The 20000-nt window shown below is 44.9% G+C and overlaps 1 protein-coding gene across 7 annotated transcripts in view; it reads left to right on the top strand.

Annotated features, from left to right (window-relative positions):
- The window catches only part of Pka-R2 (cAMP-dependent protein kinase type II regulatory subunit), a 243340-nt gene that overhangs the window by 196194 nt on the left and 27146 nt on the right, over positions 1-20000 (top strand). For all 7 annotated transcript variants that reach the window (XM_070133461.1, XM_070133455.1, XM_070133466.1 and 4 more), the window contains one exon: positions 269-354. In XM_070133461.1, the coding sequence (XP_069989562.1) occupies positions 269-354 (86 nt within the window). The remainder of the gene's footprint in view (positions 1-268; positions 355-20000) is intronic.

Raw genomic sequence — 20000 nt, 5'->3', positions numbered from 1 at the left:
GTGGACTTTGTTATTGATGTTGGAGGTTGGGTTATACTGATGAATATTATTGTTATCAGTTTTATTATCATTATTGATTGACTGAGAGAGAGAGAGACACACACACACACACGCACAGGAACGGAGACAGAGACACAGACATACAGACATAGATAAAGACATGCATAGAGAATAATATTAAAAGAAAAAAAAAACTAATACATACGTACCCCCTTAATGAAGTAAACAAATAACGTGTCCTAACGCCCGTCCTCTTCTTCCCTTGCAGAACCACCGCTGAACCGGTTCACGCGACGGAAGTCAGTGTTCGCGGAGGCCTATGACCCAGAGGAGGACGACGACGACGGAGAGAGGGTGAGTAGCGCTGCGTCGCTGTCGGGCTGTCGGGTTCACTGGCTGGTTCCTGGGTTGTCGGGTTCCTGGGTTGTCGGGTGATTGCCTCGGCTGGTTCCTGGGTTGTCGGGTTCACTGGCTGGTTCCTGGGTTCTCGGGTTCACTGGCTCTGTGGATCTCGGGTTGTCGGGTTGTGTGATTCTACGGTTCTATTATTTCTGGTTCTTAGGTTACCGTTTTTTTTCTCTTAGTTCTTGGGTTGGTGGGTTCACAGACTCTTTGGTTCTGGGAATCGTTGGGTTTGCGGGTTCTTTGGTTGTCAGGGCTTTGGTCCTCTGGTTCTCTTAGGTTCTTGGGTTTTCGGGTTCTTTTGTTCTCTGGTTCTTGTGTTCTTGGGTTTCCTAGTTCTTGAAATCGGAGGTCGGTGGGCTGCTGGGTTAAGGGGTTGACGGAGAAATTGGTTCTTCAGCTTTTTGGGTCGATCGGTTCTTTGGTTCTTGGTCTTCTTTGGGGTCTTTGGGGTCCATTGTCGTGAGGTTGCGCGCCCACGGAGGTTTGGGGTCGACGGTCTTGAGGTGTCGTGTCGTCGCATTTTCAGGGGACGAGAAGGCTGCCTTGACTGGGTCTTCTGCGGGTGTCTGCAGGGAGGGCGGTTCGTGCCTTCGTCTGCCTGGCTCTGTCTGCTGGCCTGACAATGCCAAAATCATCATAATTACAATTTAGGTTCGAAAAAGTTTGTTTTTTTTCGACGTTTTTCTCAAAAGGCTACTCTTACTCATCCTCTCCCCGTCTCCCGTCTCTCACGCATCCTTATTTCTCTTCTCCTTTCTCATTCTCTCTCTCTCTCTCTCTCTCTCTCTCTCTCTCTCTCTCTCTCTCTCTCTCTCTCTCTCTCTCTCTCTCTCTCTCTCTCTCTCTCTCTCTCAGTTCACTCTTTGAAAGTAACTTTGCCCTTGCTTCTCTGTCTGTCTTTATTTCTCTCTTCTCTCTCTCTCTCTCTCTCTCTCTCTCTCTTCTCTCTCTCTCTCTTCTCTCTCTCTCTCTCTCTCTCTCTCTCTCTCTCTCTCTCTCCTCTCTCTCTCTCTCCCTCTCCCTCTCCCTCTCCCTCTCCCTCTCCCTCTCCCTCTCCCTCTCTCTCTCCCTCTCTCTCTCTCTCTCTCTCTCTCAGTTCACAAAATTGTAGAATGAAGGGAAAGAGACGAATAGCTAAAATGATGATGAAAATAAAGGCTAAAAATTCGTGCTCAAAATATATGGCGAGAGAGCCTAGTACAATTAGGTTTGTTATGGTGGAGTTCGGCGGAGCGTGTGGGAGAGGGAAGTGGTTGTTCCGGAGTGACGGTGGCACGGTGGAGACGAGGTGGAGGCGAAGGGAGGGAAGGAAGGAGGGCAAGAGGGCGGGGAAGAGGGGAGAAGGGAAGGAGGGGAAGAGGGGAGAAGGGAAGGAAGGAAGGGGATGATTGCGAAGGAAAGATTTTTAGAGAAGGGAGGTAGCGAAGGAAGGAGGGCAAGAGGGCTGGAACGATGGACGGGGAAGAAGGGAGAAGGAAAGGAAAGAAGGGGATGATGGCGAAGGAAAGATTTTTAGAGACGAGAGAAGGAAGGGAAGAAAATTGAATATGTGATATTTTTTCTTTCTCTCTCGCTTCTTTTCTCTACTTCATTTTCTTATTATATTCTATTATTCTCTTCTTTTTCTTTTTGTTCTTATTATCACTATTATTACTATTATTGATTTTATGATTTTTGCTATTCTACTTTTACTATATTGTTTATACTATACAATTATCATTTTTTAAATTATTTTGATTACCATTATTATTGTTATTGTCATTATGAAGATGATGAAAATATGACAGTCAATAATGATAATAATGATAATAATGTTATAATAATGATAATTCTTATGATAATAATAGAAATAATTAGAAGCGCATACCTCCGCCAAGGCAATAGGGACACTGATGCAATATTTACGCTTGAAGAATTCTATCAGAATCGCCTCTTTCACAAGTATACAAGTGACGTCCGTAAACATATTGATAATAATTATTAGTCCTATTGAAAAATTCCTGGATCCGGATCACCACGCTAAATTTAATGTCATTTAAGTTAGGCTAAAACACCTCTGGTAAAAAAAATCTGTTCATAACATTCTGAGTTAACCTGCTAATGAACAACAAAAAAAATCTAATCGCGATCAAAATGTTATTATTATTATTATTGATGTCTTCATCATCATTCTACTTTCTTCTGTTTCTTTTTCTTCTCCTTTTTCATTTTTTTTCTATCCATTTTTTTCTTTTCTTTCTCCTCCTATACTTCTCTTCTTCTTCATTCTTATTCTCTTCTGCCTCCTCTTCCTCATCCTCTCTTCTTCTTTTACCCCCCCTTCGTCCTCCTCCTTTCCCTTTTTTCTAGGTTAGTCTTTCTTCTTCTTTTACTCCTTCTCTTCGTCCTCCTCCTTCTCCCCTTTCCCCCCCGTTTCACTTTTTCTAGGTTAGATTCTTTCTTCTTCTTTTACTCCTCTTCGTCCTTCTCCTTATCCTCCTTCTTTCCCCCCCGTTTCACTTTTTCTAGGTTAGATTCTTCTTTCTTCTTTTACTCCTTCTCTTACTCCTCCTCCTTCCCCTCCTTCTTTCCCCGTTTACCTCTTTCTAGGTTAGATTCTTCTTTCTTCTTTTACTCCTCTTCGTCCTTCTCCTTCTCCTCCTTTCCCCGTTTCCCTTTTTTCTAGGGTAAATTCTTTCACGATGAGAAGCACATATGCGTCAGGAGTATTTATGAGGAACGTGAATAATGACGCACTATCTCTGAAAGCGACCGAATTTTCTCCTAAAGTTAAGTAAGTTTATTTACCACCCTGACTAACTGCTCTTTGGCTGAAATCTGGGTTCCGTGTCCGTAGAGTCAAGACGCCGCAGCCATCCTCCCGAGAAAAAAAAATATTGATAATAGTAATGGTAGTGATGCAACTATTATCGATAATGATATTATATTACTCTTATTATATTATATTATATGTTATATTATAATGGTGATATTACTCTTGGTCTCATAATAGCGGAGATATATGGGATAGTATCAGGGTATGATGGCGTTAAGTAGAGCCTCGCTTGTAATTAAAACAACGCATTTATGGGAAAATATATCGACAGGGCAAATCCCAGTCATTACGAAAAAAATGAGCCAAGACAAAAGGATTAGCGGCGCTGATAATGTCACGCACGATTTCATTAACGGATATTCATTACGGATCGAGAAAGATTAGAAGCCTAATCATTGGATTCGACTCATCCGATGGTTTCCTCGTGGCGTTGATGAATAACCTGTTCGTTGATGAGTTGTGGATGATGAATTCGTTGGGGGTATGTGACAGAGGTCGTGTTGTGTAGTTGTGAAAGGACGTGTTGTGTGTTGTGTAGTTGTGAAAGGACGTGTTGTCTGTTGTGTAGTTGGGAAAGGACGTGTTGTGTGTTGTGTAGTTGTGAAAGGACGTGTTGTGTGTTGTGTAGTTGTGAAAGGACGTGCTGTCTGTTGTGTAGTTGGGAAAGGACGTGTTGTGTGTTGTGTAGCTGTGAAAGGACGTGTTGTGTGTTGTGTAGTTGTGAAAGGACGTGTTGTGTGTTGTGTAGTTGTGAAAGGACGTGTTGTGTGTTGTGAAAGGACTTCCGCTTAGTGTAGGTATGGGAGGACTTGAATGGAGCATGAATATTCAGTTATGGACTTAGGCATGACTGAATAACGCACACATAACACACCAAATGCAAATAGGCTATACATTATACCTATATACTTTAATCCTTATATACATGCCTACATAGACATACATAGATACGTCAGTACACCGAGACAGAGAAAGGAGGGAGAGTCAGTAAGAGAGAGTTGTTAAATTAGAAACAAACTGACAGAGAGAGAGAGAGAGAGAGAGAGTTGTTAAATCAGAAAGAAACAGACAGACAGGCAGATAGAGAGAGTTGTTAAATCAGAAACAAACTGACAGACAGAGGTAGAGAGAGAGAGAGAGAAAGAAAGGAAGGAAGAAAGAAAGAAAGAAAGAAAGAAAGAAAGAGAAAGAAAGAGAGAGAGAGAGATTGTTAAATCAGAAACAAACAGACAGACAGAAGCAGAGAGAGAGAGAGAGAGAGAGTTATTAAAATTGGAAGAACAGACGCGAGCTTAGAGGAACGTTACCTAGTTACATCAGCTCACGAGGCCGTTGGTGTGACGTGGAAAAATCATAACAATTTCTTAATTACAGGCTTGGTATCTTGGCCGGAGGGGAGGGGGGGGTGAAGGGGTAAAATGAGGGAGGAATGAGGAGGGGGAAGAGGGGAATATGTGATTAAGGGGAGGGGGGTGTTGAGTGAGGGGGAGATGGGGTGAGGTGGGGTCAGGGGAGTGAAGAGAGGGGGAAAGGGGAGGGGAAGAGGAACGAGTGAATAGGGAGGGGGATGAGATGGGATGAGGAAGGATAAGGAGTAAAGGGGGAAGTGGAAGATAATACAGGATTAGGGGTGAGGAGGGGTAACGAGTGAGGGGCGTCAGCGAGCTGAAGGTTGTGGGAGAGAATTAAGGGGGGAAGCATGAGGAGGAGGAGGAGAAGAAGAAGACGGGCTAAAGGGACGGCAGGTAATGGATTTATTTATTTATTTATTTATTTATTTGTCTAGATTAATGTGTTTGCGTACGTTTATCAACTCCCAATGGCACAGAATACATATGAAAACATCACTCTATAGGCCTGTACCAAAAAAAAAGAGGATAAGGAAATGATTATAGATTGCGCAACATCAGGCCTCGAGATAAGGAGATTAGGTGAGTCTGAGACAAGATAGAGAACTGCGAAGACGGCGCAAAATATGTCTCAGTGTCCCCTGGTAGATCTCTTCGTGTGTTTGTCTGATTGTCTGCTTTGTGCCTGTCAGTTCGTCTGCATGCCGTTAAACTGACTATATATTTATGTCTGTCTGTCTGTAATTTTCTTTATCTATTTTCTTTCTTTATCTATCTGCCAAACTGTCTATGTGGATGTACATCAGTGATTGCCAGTATCATATGTATTCAGAATGTTTAAAGATGATATATGTCAGATAAACAAATGAGTTTTGTAAAAGGAAAGGGAGAAAAGTCGGAATCACACACACACACACACACACACACACACACACACACACACACACACACACACACACACACACACACACACACACACACACACACACACACACACACACACACACACATACATACATTCATACATACATACATACATAGTGAGAGAGAGAGAAGAGAAGAGAGAGAGAAACAAAGAAAGAAAGAGGGAGGGCGAGAGAGAGAGAAAGAGAGGAAGAGAGAGAAAAGGTCAAGTTAAAAAAGGTGTCTTCGTGATACTTAAAATAGCAGGAAAGTCAAGGAGAGTTACTATTGACCAAGAGAAAGAAGCAAAATCCTGAAAACAACAAGGAATGTCATCCTGAAATCGGGACAGCCATGTTAGAGGGAAATATAGGTCTATTAAAAACGATTATTGCGGTGACAATAGTCAAACTGATGTTTCTGAAATTGTGACAGTCATGTAATAGGGAAATATAGGTCTATTAAAAACGATTATTGCGGTGACAATAGTCAAACTGATGTTTCTGAAATTGTGACAGTCATGTAATAGGGAAATATAGGTCTATTAAAAACGATTATTGTGGTAGCAATAGCGCTGACCATGATAGTGAAGATACTGATTGAAAGAATACTGATGAAAATATAAGTCCCTTTAACAATGGAGATAATAGCAACGATGAAAGCCAGTTTTGACTTTGATAAGTTTTTTTTTATTGAAGTTCATTCGTTCAGTCTGAGGAATATGGTTGAAGGCTAGGCCTATGTGGACCCATTACTACAGCCATAATTATAGTTGTTTTTTGTGGTGGTTCTTTTTATTTCATGTCGGAGTATTTTTGACATGTGCGTGTGTGTGTGTGCGTGCGCGTGTGTGTATCCAGTTGTCATTGGAGATTTCAGGAAGGGGGGGGGGGTGCCATAACAGGGATCCACGCCGGAGTTAGGTATTGACCGTGGCAGCTGTGGTGGAAAGTCGGGAGTGCCACGCCCTCCTTCCCTCCCTCCTTCCCTCCCTCGCCTCGTCCACCTTCCCTCCCTCGTTTTGCTCCTCCACTTCCCCTCTTCCTCTTCCATTCTTTCTCTCCCTCTCTCCTGTCTGCCTCTTTCCCCTTTTCTTTTCTCTCCTCTTCTTCTCATTCGTCTTCCCTCTCTCTCTCTCCTTCTCTTCCTCCCTCTCCCTCTCCCGCCTCTCGTCCTCTCTCTCTCATTCTCCCATTTCTCCTTCTCTCCTTCTCCCCCCTCCTGTCCTCTCCCCCTTCCAGCCCCACCCGCCTCCCTGCCAACTCCTCCTCATCGCCGACACTCACAGCCCCTCACTAGTCACCTTCCCCCCCCTCCCCCCTCTTCCTCCCCTCCCACCACCCTCCTTCCTCCCTCACGAACCCCTTTCTTCCAAAGTGACATAAAAAAAAATGAACGAAAGTAATCGAAAGGGAGATAGATGAAATGAAATGACAAGAGGTGGAAAAGAAAGTCCTCCATCCCATTTTATTTCCCTCCGCCCACGATCACTATATATGGCGGCGCCGGAGAGACTGGAGGTGGTGGTGGAGGCGCCACTCCACTCCGCCCGCTGGAGTTTGTAGGGAGGTGGATGAAGGGAGGGGAAAGGGGGAGGTGTTGGAGGGGAGAAGTTGTGGAGAAGGAAAGGGAGAGGGGGTGGTGTTGGAGGGGAGAAGTGGTGGAGAAGGAAGGGGAAAGTGGTTGAGTTGGAGAAGAGGAGGAAGAGGAATAGAAGGAAGGAAAAGGAGTGGAAGGAAATGGAGGTGGAGGAAAGATGGATGAGAGGGAGGAGGAGGATCTGGTGGTGGGGTAAGGAGGAGGAGAAAGAAGGAAGGAAAGAAGGAGCGGAAGAGAAATGTAAAGGAGATGGTGCATGAGGAAGAAGAGGCAGAAAAATAAAGAATAAGAATCAAAATGGAAAGAAAAGAACTGACAAGAAACGCTTTTCCCGCCCTCTGTGCCCGCCGTCGGCCGAGGGAACTGGCTCCTCGTCCCTCGGGCTGCTCCTCCTCCTCCTGTTCCTCCTCCTTCTTCCTCTTCTTCTTCCTCTTCTTCTTCTTTTTCTTCCTCTTCTTTTTTCTTTTTCTTTTTCTTTTTCTTCTTCTTCTTCTTCTTCTTCTTCCTCCTCCTCTTCTTCTTCTTCTTCATCTTCTGCTTCCTCTTCTTCTTCTTCTCCTCGTCCTCATCCTCTTCATCCTCCTCCTCCTCCAATTATTATTATTCCTCCTCATGCTTCTTCTATTTTTCTTCTTCCTCCACTCCTCCTATTCTTCTTCCTATTCCTCCGTCTTCTTCTCCTACTCCTATTCTTCCTCCTCTTCCTCCTTCTCCTACTCATATTCTTCCTTCTCATTATCCTACTCCTATTCTTCTTACTCTTCCTCCTTCTTCTACTCCTCATTTCTTTCCTCCTTCCACCTTTTTGTCATCTCCTCGTTTTGCTTCTTCCTCTTATCCCTTTTCCATTTCCTTCCTCATTCTTTCTTCCCTCTCCCCTTCGTCCTCTTTTTCTTCTATGCTCCTCTTTCGTTCTTCTTCGCCCCCTTCTCTTCCTGTTTCTCATTCCTCTTTCTCTTTCCTCGCTTTTGTCTTCTCACTCCTTTTACTCTTCCCTCTCCTCCTCCTCCTCATCTCCGTCTTCCTCATTTCCTCCCTCCTTTATTCCTTTTTTCTCTTTGCCTTTCTTTCTGCTTTCGAACCGAAGAGCTTTTATTATTATTATGATTGTTGTTATTGTTTTTACTTTTTTTTATTATTTTTTTTTATTAGTAGTATTAGTATTAGTATTGTTATTATTATTATCATCATCATCATCATCATCACTGTTATCATTATTATATTTTTATTATTGTTGCTGTCATTATTGTTATTATTATTATTATCATTGTTATTATTATTATTATTATTATTGTTATTGTTGTTGTTATTATTATTATTATTATTATTATTATTATTATTATCATTATCATTATTTTGTTGTTATGGTTGTATTTATATTGTTATTGTTATTAGTTATTATTATCATTATCATCCTTATTGCTATAATTATTATCATATCATTATTATTGTTAGTATCAGTATTGCAATTATCATTACTAGTACTGTTATTGTTATCGTTTTTATAATTATTATTATTAACATTAATATTATTATTGTTTTTATTATTTATTTTGTTTGTTATTATTATTATTGTTTTTATTGTTATTTATTTTGTTTGTTAATATTGTTATTGTTATTTATTATTATTATTATTGTTATTTATTATTATTATTATTATTATTATTATTATTATTATTGTTGTTATTTACTATTATTATTGTTATTTGTTATGATTATTATTATTATTATTATTACTAGTATTAGTATATATATATCATCGTGATCGACATTAATATTGTTTTTACCAAGCAATAGCGGGTAAAAAGACACTCGGCCGCGAAAGGCGAGTGGGGCGCAGCGGCACGACGTCCTCCGCCGCCAACCTCCGTGCGGCGCGAACGAAATGCTCTTTACTCGAGTTTCCCAGATAGGAAGTGGCGAGCGTCGACCGCCGACCCGGGAAGCCAAGCGGTTTGAATAACAACCGCAAACAGCGAAACAACAGCAGCGCCAAGGAAGAGAGAGAGAGAAAAAAAAGTGGAGAACAACCAGTCCGTTGATGATTGGGGCGAAATTGATCACGAAAGCGAGCGGACGTTCAACCAAGTGAGAGGAAGAGAGAGAGAAGGGAAAAAAAATGCAACGATTGTCGTCCTGGGAACCGCTACACTCGGCAGAAAACGAGGAATGCAGACTGGTCGTCTTCCTCAGGGCGACATCCGGGTTTTTATTCCTTCTTTTTTTATATATATCTCATCTCTCTTCCTTCGCCTTTTCTCCCTCCTTTCATTCATTCTTGTTTTTTTGTTTATAAAAAAAACACACACACGAGAAGCTCCTAGGCGGTCGATGTAGCTGCAAGAATGAGGAAGTTCGCGATGCAACCTCTTCCCTTCGCGTCGGGACCTTGTTGTCGAGTGGCTGCAGCAGCGCATGGATTATTCATGCGTGTTTTGTAGGGTCGCGTCCTGTTGCATTGTGCGCGAGTGCGTGCGGACGATCGGTATGGGTGCCTCCGCCTGTGATTGAAAGCATGGGAATGACTCCGGGCGGTTCTGAGTAGCCGTCATTGTCTGGAGGCGGCGACGGGGACGCACATTGTCTCGCGAAACAGGTAACGGTAATGCCGTAGAGAAGCGAGGTGGGCCGTCGTCTGTCGGAAGGAACAGGAGCGAACACAACAGGAAGCGAAACTTGACACATTTTTTACACCTTGCTCGAAGATTTGTCTAACCCAGATCTCCCTCCCCCCCCCCTTTCGCATCCGTTTTCGCCCTCCTCGAAAATCCTTCTCTATCCTCGCCATCCTTCCCTAAACCCTTGGCGACCGCGTCCTGCCACGTTCCTCTTGTTGTCAGGAGAGAGAGCCTCCCTGCCTCTCCTCCCTCCCTCCTTTCCTCCTCCTGCCTTCTTCCTACTCCCCTTCCCCACCACCAGCTTATCCTCCTCCTCCTCCACCACTACCTTTTCCTCCTCCTCCTCCTCCTCCTCTTCCTCCTCCTTTTTCTTTTTCTTCTACTCCCCCCCCTCCTCTTCCTCCATGATTTCCAAACTCCTCCAACCGTCTACCTCCTCTCTCTTTTCCTCCTTACTTTCTACAACCTTCTCGTCTCCCTCTCCTCTCTGGAAGTCTGTGTGGGAGAAACGAGAGAGGAGGAAGAAAAGCACAAATAAAAAGAAAGAGGAAGAGAGAGGAAAAAGACGAAGAAGAGGCAGAAGGGGAAGCAAATGACGTGTTAATCTCCCGCCTCTCTTCTCCGTGGCGTCCGTCGCCGGCGCCGCGACCTTCGCCTCCGCGGACCGTAGTCGGGGAAGGACGTTATCGCCGTCTGCTTCTCTCTCTTTCTTTCTTTCTTTATCTCGCTTTTTTCTTTCTTTCTTTCTCTTTCTCTTTTTCTTTTTCTTTCTTTTTCTCTTCCTTTCTTTCTTTCTTTCATTCTTTTTCTTTTTCTTTCTCTTCTCTTCTCTTCTCTTCTCTTCTCTTCTCTTCTCTTTCTCTTTCTCTCTCTCTCTCTCTCTCTCTCTCTCTCTCTCTCTCTCTCTCTCTCTCTCTCTCTCTCTCTCTCTCTCTCTCTCTCTCTTTCCCTCTTTCCCACTTTCCCTCTCTCTTTCTCTCTTTCTCTCTTTCTCTCTTTCTCTCTTTCTCTCTCTCTCTCTCTCTCTCTCTCTCTCTCTCTCTCTCTCTCTCTCTCTCTCTCTCTCTCTCTCTCTCTCTCTCTCTCAGTATCTCTCTCTCTTCGCCTCTTCGCAGTCTCCTTGCCGTTTCTCTTGTCTGCCTTTCGTCTTCGTTCCTCCAATTTTACTGGTCTTCACTCGTCTCCACTACTTCTCTCCTTCGTTTTCCTGCTGTCCCCCTCTTCTCCTCCTTCTTCTTCTTCCTTTCTTTTCTCCCCTTCCTCTTTTTCTTTTCCCCCTCTCCTTCACCTCCCTCTTCCAAAAGAGGAGTCAAGAAATAATTCCCGAAAAATTGAGTAAATCTTTCGGAATATTTCCTCGTTTGCCTTAGACGGGGGGGGGGGGGGGGTAGGCAAGGGGAGGAGAATGGGAGGAAAGGAAAGAGAAAGCATTAAGATGATGATGATTCCTATAGATGTGTATGAAGAGGAGGAGAAACGAAGAAAGAGGTGGAAGCGAAAACAGAAGAGAAAATAAGAAAAAGTTGAAGAGTATCGGTTAAAGACGATAGGGCGAAGGGAGCAAAGGAGCGGGAGGGGGGAGGGGGAGGGGGGAGGGAGGAGGGGGAGGTACAAGTAGGGGAAAAACAGTAGACACGCCCACAGGGAGTCCGTGACCCATTTCTGGAAAGTTTCCTTCCTGTTCTCTTTCCCCTTTGATTTTTTTTTCTCTCTCTCTGTCTATCTATCCATCTATCTCGATCTCTACATCTCACCATCTTTTATCTATCTCTCTCTCTCTCTCTGTCTCTCTATCTATCTATCTCTCTTTCTCTCTCTCTCTTTCTCTCTTTCCCTCATTCTCTCTTTCTCTCTTTCCCTCATTCTCTCTCTCTCACAGAAAATAACGAAGAACAGGAGAACAGAGGAAATTAAAATAATGGATTAGAAACAGGAGCATAGCCAAGAAAGAAAAGAAAGAAAGAGCAAAATACGAAAATAAGGGAACGGGGAGCAGAAGACACAGCGACAGAGAGAGAAAACAGAAACAGAGGCTAAGGGGGAGATAATAAAATACTTATAAGGAAACAGAAGACTTAGAACCAACAGACAAAGAGGGGATGAATCAGAAAGAGAAAGAGAGAGAGAGAGAAGAAAACGCGAATGAGGATTGAAGCACAGCATACACAGAGAGAAGAAGAAACACGAATGAGGATTGAAGCACAGATGCAGAGAGAGAAGAAAACACGAATGAGGATTGAAGCACAGATGCAGAGAGACAAGAAGAAAACACGAATGAGGATTGAAGCACAAAGAGAGAAGGGGACTCGGAGAGTGCAGTTGCCGCCGCCGCCGCCGCCGTCCGCGCGCGCGTCCTCCCGCTCCGAGATCATGACTGTCCCGGCGTCTTGCTTCGCGCCGGAAGTGTTTGTTAGCTTCAGCTGCTGGAGTCTCGTCGGACGCGAGATAAAGCGGGAAAAGGCGAGAGCAAATGCCAGACACGTGTCGCGTTTCTTTTGTTTTCCCCATTCCTCGCGTGCCGCTTGAGTGCTCCTTGGTGGGGGATGGGGGGGGGGGCGTTGAGACTTTATTGTTGTGGTGTGTGCTAATACAAAGCATTTTTATGTGGCGAATTCAGTTGTTTCGTTTGTGTTTTTGCACTTTCGTTTCTATTCTTTCCCTCCGTTCCCTCCCACGTCTTTCCCTCTCTCTCCCCTCCCCCCGTCCTCCGTCTTTCCCTCCCTCACCCTCTCACACTTTGCCATTCCACCTTTGCTTCTGCTCCCTCCTTTCCCTCCTTCATTCTTTCCTCCCTGTTTTATCTTTCCACCCACCCTGTCTTCCTTTTTCTTTCACTTTCATTCCTATCTACCTTCCTCCCTCTCTCCCTCTGTTCCTCCCTTCCCTCGCTCCCACCCTCCCTCCTTCGCCCCCACCCTTCCCTCCTCCCGTTCCTACCTGCCTTCCTCCCTCTCTCCCTCTGTTCCTCCCTTCCCTCGCTCCCATCCTCCCCTCCTCCCGTTCCTACCTACCTTCCTCCCTCTCTCCCTCCCTTCCCTCGCTCCCCTCCTCCCTCCCTTCCTCCCTCCCTTCTCGGCAGCCCCTCTGTAAGGGCGATTCAGACAAGGGACGGGCGGCGGGCGGGCGAAGGAAGGGGCTGTGATTGCCTTATAGATGTGCTATGAGTCCGCGCCCTGCTCCCATGCCCTCATGCCCTGGTACGACACCATACCCCTCCATTGCTCTGCATCATGACCCTCATCCTTCGGCGTGAATCCCAGAGCCCCCATAACCCATCAAGCACGCCTCCCTCAGTGCGCCTCGCCGCCCATTTGAGCCATGAACCCGCCCATTACAGCCATGCCCCCATACCCCACACCCTGCCATCGCCCACGCCCTGCCATGAACCACCCGTGCCCTGCCATGTCTGCCCTTCCTCCCCCATGCCCTGTCAGACGCCCGAGAACGCCCCCTCCTCTTTGCCTCATGCCCCCCATGCCGCGCCCATTCCCATCCGTCGTGGGTGGATGCGCGGTAACTCATGCATACTCATGAGTCCCATCCTTGATGAAGACTTGTTTTCGTTCGTGTATTTTTCTGCGTTTCTCCTTTCCGTTTCTTTCTTTGTTTCGCTTCTCTGTTGTTTCCTGTTTCTTTTTCGTTCGTGTATTTTTCTGCGTTTCTCCTTTCCGTGACGTTTCTTTCTTTGTTTCGCTTCTCTGTTGTTTCTTTTTTTCTTTCGAATATACTTTCCAGTGTCAACAATTGCTTCCGTTTTCTTAGGAATCTCGTAGACTTTTCCAGACCATGATTAATTATCCAGGTGTGACTGGAACTGGCCGGGAGAGAGAGAGAAAAAAAATAGGAACTGGCCGGGAGAGAGAGAGAGAAAAAAAAAATAGGAACTGGCCGGGAGAGAGAGAGAAAAAAAAAAAGGAACTGGCCGGGAGAGAGAGAGAAAAAAAATAGGAACTGGCCGGGAGAGAGAGAGAGAGAGAGAAAAAAAAATAGGAACTGGCCGGGAGAGAGAAAAAAAATTGGAACTGCCCGGGAGAGAGAGAGAGAAAAAAATAGGAACTGGCCGGGAGAGAGTAAAAAAAATAGGAACTGGCCGGGAGAGAGAGAGAAAAAAAATAGGAGCTGGCCGGGAGAGAGAGAAAAAAAAAGGAACTGGCCGGGAGAGAGAGAGGAAAAAAAATAGGAACTGGCCGGGAGAGAGAGAGAAAAAAAATAGGAACTGGCCGGGAGAGAGAGAGAAAAAATAGGAACTGGCCGAGAGAGAGAGAGAAAAAAAAAATAGGAACTGGCCGGGAGAGAGAGAGAAAAAATAGGAACTGGCCGAGAGAGAGAGAGAGAAAAAAAAAAGGAACTGGCCGGGAGAGAGAGAGAAAAAAAAAATAGGAACTGGCCGAGAGAGAGAGAGAAAAAAAAAATAGGAACTGGCCGGGAGAGAGAGAGAAAAAAAATAGGAACTGGCCGGGAGAGAGAGAGAAAAAAAAAATAGGAACTGGCCGGGAGAGAGAGAGAAAAAAAATAACTGGCCGGGAGAGAGAGAAAAAAATAGGAACTGGCCGGGAGAGAGAGAGAGAAAAAAAAAGGAACTGGCCGGGAGAGAGAGAGAAAAAAAATAGGAACTGGCCAGGAGAGAGAGAAAAAAAAAAAAAAGAACTGGCCGGGAGAGAGAGAGAAAAAAAATAGGAACTGGCCGAGAGAGAGAGAAAAAAAAAGGAACTGGCCGGGAGAGAGAGAGAAAAAAAATAGGAACTGGCCGAGAGAGAGAGAAAAAAATAGGAACTGGCCGGGAGAGAGAGAAAAAAAAATAGGAACTGGCCGGGAGAGAGAGAGAAAAAAAATAAGAACTGGTCGGGAGAGAGAGAGAAAAATTAAATAAGAACTGTCCCGGAGAGGGAGAGAAAAAAATAGGAACTGGCCGGGAGAGAGAGAGAAAAAAATAGGAACTGGCCGGGAGAGAGAGAGAAAAAAAATAGGAACTGGCCGGGAGAGAGAGAAAAAAATAGGAACTGGCCGGGAGAGAGAGAAAAAAAAATAGGAACTGGCCGGGAGAGAGAGAGAAAAAAATAGGAACTGGCCGGGAGAGAGAGAGAAAAAAAAATAGGAACTGGCCGGGAGAGAGAGAGAAAAAAAATAGGAACTGGCCGGGAGAGAGAGAGAAAAAAAAATAGGAACTGGCCGGGAGAGAGAGAGAAAAAAAAATAGGAACTGGCCGGGAGAGAGAGAGAAAAAAAATAGGAACTGGCCGGGAGAGAGAGAGAAAAAAAATAGGAACTGGCCGGGAGAGAGAGAGAAAAAAAATAGGAACTGGCCGGGAGAGAGAGAGAAAAAAAAATAGGAACTGGCCGGGAGAGAGAGAGAAAAAAAATAGGAACTGGCCGGAGAGAGAGAGAGAAAAAAAATAGGAACTGGCCGGGAGAGAGAAAAAAAAAAAATAGGGAACTGGCCGGGAGAGAGAGAGAAAAAAAATAGGAACTGGCCGGGAGAGAGAGAGAAAAAAATAGGAACTGGCCGGGAGAGAGAGAGAAAAAAAATAGGAACTGGCCGGGAGAGAGAGAGAAAAAAAATAGGAACTGGCCGGGAGAGAGAGAAAAAAAAATAGGAACTGGCCGGGAGAGAGAGAGAAAAAAAAATAGGAACTGGCCGGGAGAGAGACAGAAAAAAAAATAGGAACTGGCCGGGAGAGAGAGAGAAAAAAAATAGGAACTGGCCGGGAGAGAGAGAAAAAAAAATAGGAACTGGCCGGGAGAGAGAGAGAAAAAAAATAGGAACTGGCCGGGAGAGAGAGAGAAAAAAAAATAGGAACTGGCCGGGAGAGAGAGAGAAAAAAAATAGGAACTGGCCGGGAGAGAGAGAGAAAAAAAAATAGGAACTGGCCGGGAGAGAGAGAGAAAAAAAATAGGAACTGGCCGGGAGAGAGAGAGAAAAAAAATAGGAACTGGCCGGGAGAGAGAGAGAAAAAAAAATAGGAACTGGCCGGGAGAGAGAGAGAAAAAAAATAGGAACTGGCCGGGAGAGAGAGAGAAAAAAAATAGGAACTGGCCGGGAGAGAGAGAGAAAAAAAATAGGAACTGGCCGGGAGAGAGAAAAAAAAAATAGGGAACTGGCCGGGAGAGAGAGAAAAAAAAATGGGAACTGGGCGGGAGAGAGAGAGAAAAAAAAATAGGAACTGGCCGGGAGAGAGAGAGAAAAAAAATAGGAACTGGCCGGGAGAGAGAGAGAAAAAAAATAGGAACTGGCCGGGAGAGAGAGAGAAAAAAAAATAGGAACTGGCCGGGAGAGAGAGAGAAAAAAAATAGGAACTGGCCGGGAGAGAGAAAAAAAAAATAGGGAACTGGCCGGGAGAGAGAGAGAAAAAAAATAGGAACTGGCCGGGAGAGAGAGAGAAAAAAAAATAGGAACCGGCGGGGAGAGAGAGAGAAAAAAAAATAGGAACTGGCGGGGAGAGAGAGAGAAAAAAAATAGGAACTGGCCGGGAGAGAGAGAAAAAAAAATAGGAAATGGCCGGGAGAGAGAGAAAAAAAAATAGGAACTGGCCGGGAGAGGGAGAGAAAAAAAATAGGAACTGGGGGGGAAAGAGAGAGAAAAAAAATAGGAACTGGCCGGGAGAGAGAGAGAAAAAAAAAATAGGAACTGGCCGGGAGAGAGAGAGAAAAAAAATAGGAACTGGCCGGGAGAGAGAGAGAAAAAAAATAGGAACTGGCGGGAAGAGAGAAAAAAAAAATAGGGAACTGGCCGGGAGAGAGAGAGAAAAAAAATAGGAACGGGCCGGGAGAGAGAGAGAAAAAAAAATAGGAACTGGCCGGGAGAGAGAGAGAAAAAAAATAGGAACTGGCCGGGAGAGAGAGAGAAAAAAAAATAGGAACTGGCCGGGAGAGAGAGAGAAAAAAAATAGGAACTGGCCGGGAGAGAGAGAGAAAAAAAATAGGAACTGGCCGGGAGAGAGAAAAAAAAAATAGGGAACTGGCCGGGAGAGAGAGAGAAAAAAAATAGGAACTGGCCGGGAGAGAGAAAAAAAAAATAGGGAACTGGCCGGGAGAGAGAGAGAAAAAAATAGGAACTGGCCGGGAGAGAGAGAAAAAAAATAGGAACTGGCCGGGAGAAAGGGAGAAAAAAAAATAAGAACCGGCCGGGAGAGAGAGAGAAAAAAAATAGGAACTGGCCGGGAGAGAGAGAGAAAAAAAAATAGGAACTGGCCGGGAGAGAGAGAAAAAAAAAAATAGGAACTGGCCGGGAGAGAGAGAGAAAAAAAATAGGAACTGGCCGGGAGAGAGAGAGAAAAAAATAGGAACTGGCCGGGAGAGAGAGAAAAAAAAATAGGAACTGGCCGGGAGAGAGAGAAAAAAAAATAGGAACTGGCCGGGAGAGAGAGAAAAAAAAAAATAGGAACTGGCCGGGAGAGAGAGAGAAAAAGAATAGGAACTGGCCGGGAGAGAGAGAAAAAAAAAAATAGGAACTGGCCGGGAGAGAGAGAGAAAAAGAATAGGAACTGGCCGGAGAGAGAGAAAAAAAAAACGAACTGGCCGGGAGAGAGAGAGAGAGAAAAAAAAAAATAGGAACTGGCCGGGAGAGAGAGAGAGAGAGAAAAAAAAAATAGGAACTGGCCGGGAGAGAGAGAGAGAAAAAAAATAGGAACTGGCCGGGAGAGAGAGAGAAGAAAAAATAGGAACTGGCCGGGAGAGAGAGAAAAAAAAAAATAGGAACTGGCCGGGAGAGAGAGAGAAAAAGAATAGGAACTGGCCGGGAGAGAGAGAGAAAAAAAAAACGAACTGGCCGGGAGAGAGAGAGAGAGAGAAAAAAAAAATAGGAACTGGCCGGGAGAGAGAGAGAGAGAGAAAAAAAAATAGGAACTGGCCGGGAGAGAGAGAGAGAAAAAAAATAGGAACTGGCCGGGAGAGAGAGAGAAAAAAATAGGAACTGGCCGGGAGAGAGAGAAAAAAAAATAGGAACTGGCCGGGAGAGAGAGAAAAAAAATAGGAACTGGCCGGGAGAGAGAGAAAAAAAATAGGAACTGGCCGGGAGAGAGAGAAAAAAAATAGGAACTGGCCGGGAGAGAGAGGAAAAAAATAGGAACTGGCCGGGAGAGAGAGAGAGAGAAAAATAGGAACTGGCCGGGAGAGAGAGAGAGAAAAAAAAATACGAACTGGCCGGGAGAGAGAGAGAGAGAAAAAAATACGAACTGGCCGGGAGAGAGAGAGAGAAAAAAATAGGAACTGGCCGGGAGAGAGAGAGAGAGAAAAATAGGAACTGGCCGGGAGAGAGAGAGAGAGAAAAAAATAGGAACTGGCCGGGAGAGAGAGAAAAAAAGAATAGGAACTGGCCGGGAGAGAGAGAGAAAAAAAAATAGGAACTGGCCGGGAGAGAGAGAAAAAAAAATAGGAACTGGCCGGGAGAGAGAGAGAAAAAAAATAGGAACTGGCCGGGAGAGAGAGAGAAAAAAAGTAACTGGCCGGGAGAGAGAGAAAAAAAAAAAGGAACTGGCCGGGAGAGAGAGAGAAAAAAGAATAGGAACTGGCCGGGAGAGAGAGAGAAAAAAAATAGGAACTGGCCGGGAGAGAGAGAGAAAAAAATAGGAACTGGCCGGGAGAGAGAGAGAAAAAAATAGGAACTGGCCGGGAGAGAGAGAAAAAAAAATAGGAACTGGCCGGGAGAGAGAGAAAAAAAATAGGAACTGGCCGGGAGAGAGAGAAAAAAAATAGGAACTGGCCGGGAGAGAGAGAAAAAAAATAGGAACTGGCCGGGAGAGAGAGAAAAAAAATAGGAGCTGGCCGGGAGAGAGAGAGAGAGAAAAAAAGGAACTGGTCGGGAGAGAGAGAGAGAGAAAAAAAAATACGAAGTGGCCGGGAGAGAGAGAGAGAGAAAAAAATACGAACTGGCCGGGAGAGAGAGAGAGAAAAAAATAGGAACTGGCCGGGAGAGAGAGAGAGAGAAAAATAGGAACTGGCCGGGAGAGAGAGAGAGAGAAAAAAATAGGAACTGGCCGGGAGAGAGAGAAAAAAAGAATAGGAACTGGCCGGGAGAGAGAGAGAAAAAAAAATAGGAACTGGCCGGGAGAGAGAGAAAAAAAAATAGGAACTGGCCGGGAGAGAGAGAGAAAAAAAATAGGAACTGGCCGGGAGAGAGAGAGAAAAAAAGTAACTGGCCGGGAGAGAGAGAAAAAAAAAAAGGAACTGGCCGGGAGAGAGAGAAAAAAGAATAGGAACTGGCCGGGAGAGAGAGAGAAAAAAAATAGGAACTGGCCGGGAGAGAGAGAGAAAAAAAATAGGAACTGGCCGGGAGAGAGAGAGAAAAAAAGTAACTGGCCGGGAGAGAGAGAAAAAAAAAAAGGAACTGGCCGGGAGAGAGAGAGAAAAAAATAGGAACTGGCCGGGAGAGAGAGAGAAAAAAATAGGAACTGGCCGGGAGAGAGAGAGAAGAAAAATAGGAACTGGCCGGGAGAGAGAGAAAAAAAATAGGAACTGGCCGGGAGAGAGAGAGAGAGAAAAAAATAGGAACTGGCCGGGAGAGAGAGAAAAAAAGAATAGGAACTGGCCGGGAGAGAGAGAGAAAAAAAAATAGGAACTGGCCGGGAGAGAGAGAAAAAAAAATAGGAACTGGCCGGGACAGAGAGAGAAAAAAAATAGGAACTGGCCGGCAGAGAGAGAGAAAAAAAGTAACTGGCCGGGGGAGAGAGAAAAAAAAAAAGGAACTGGCCGGGAGAGAGAGAGAAAAAAGAATAGGAACTGGCCGGCAGAGAGAGAGAAAAAAAAAAGGAAGTGGACGGGAGAGAGACAGAAACAAAGTAGGAATTGGCCGGGAGAGAGAGAGAAAAAAAGTAACTGGCCGGGAGAGAGAGAAAAAAAAATAGGAACTGGCCGCGAGAGAGAGAGAAAAAAATAGGAACTGGCCGGGAGAGAGAGAGAAAAAAATAGGAACTGGCCGGGAGAGAGAGAGAAGAAAAATAGGAACTGGCCGGGAGAGAGAGAAAAAAAATAGGAACTGGCCGGGAGAGAGAGAAAAAAAAATAGGAACTGGCCGGGAGAGAGAGAGAAAAAAAAAGGAACTGGCCGGGAGAGAGAGAGAAAAAAAAATAGGAACTGACCGGGAGAGAGAGAGAAAAATAGGAACTGGCCGGGAGAGAGAGAGAAAAAAAAATAGGAACTGGCCGGGAGAGAGAGAAAAAAAAAAAATAGGAACTGGCCGGGAGAGAGAGAGAAAAAGAATAGGAACTGGCCGGGAGAGAGAGAGAGAGAGAAAAAAAAATAGGAACTGGCCGGGAGAGAGAGGGGAAAAAATAGGAACTGGCCGGGAGAGAGAGAGAGAAAAAAAAATAGGGAACTG

This window comes from Penaeus vannamei, chromosome 2 (assembly GCF_042767895.1).
Source record: "Penaeus vannamei isolate JL-2024 chromosome 2, ASM4276789v1, whole genome shotgun sequence".
Lineage (NCBI taxonomy): Eukaryota > Metazoa > Arthropoda > Malacostraca > Decapoda > Penaeidae > Penaeus > Penaeus vannamei.
This window is presented reverse-complemented; position numbering and strand designations above follow the sequence as displayed.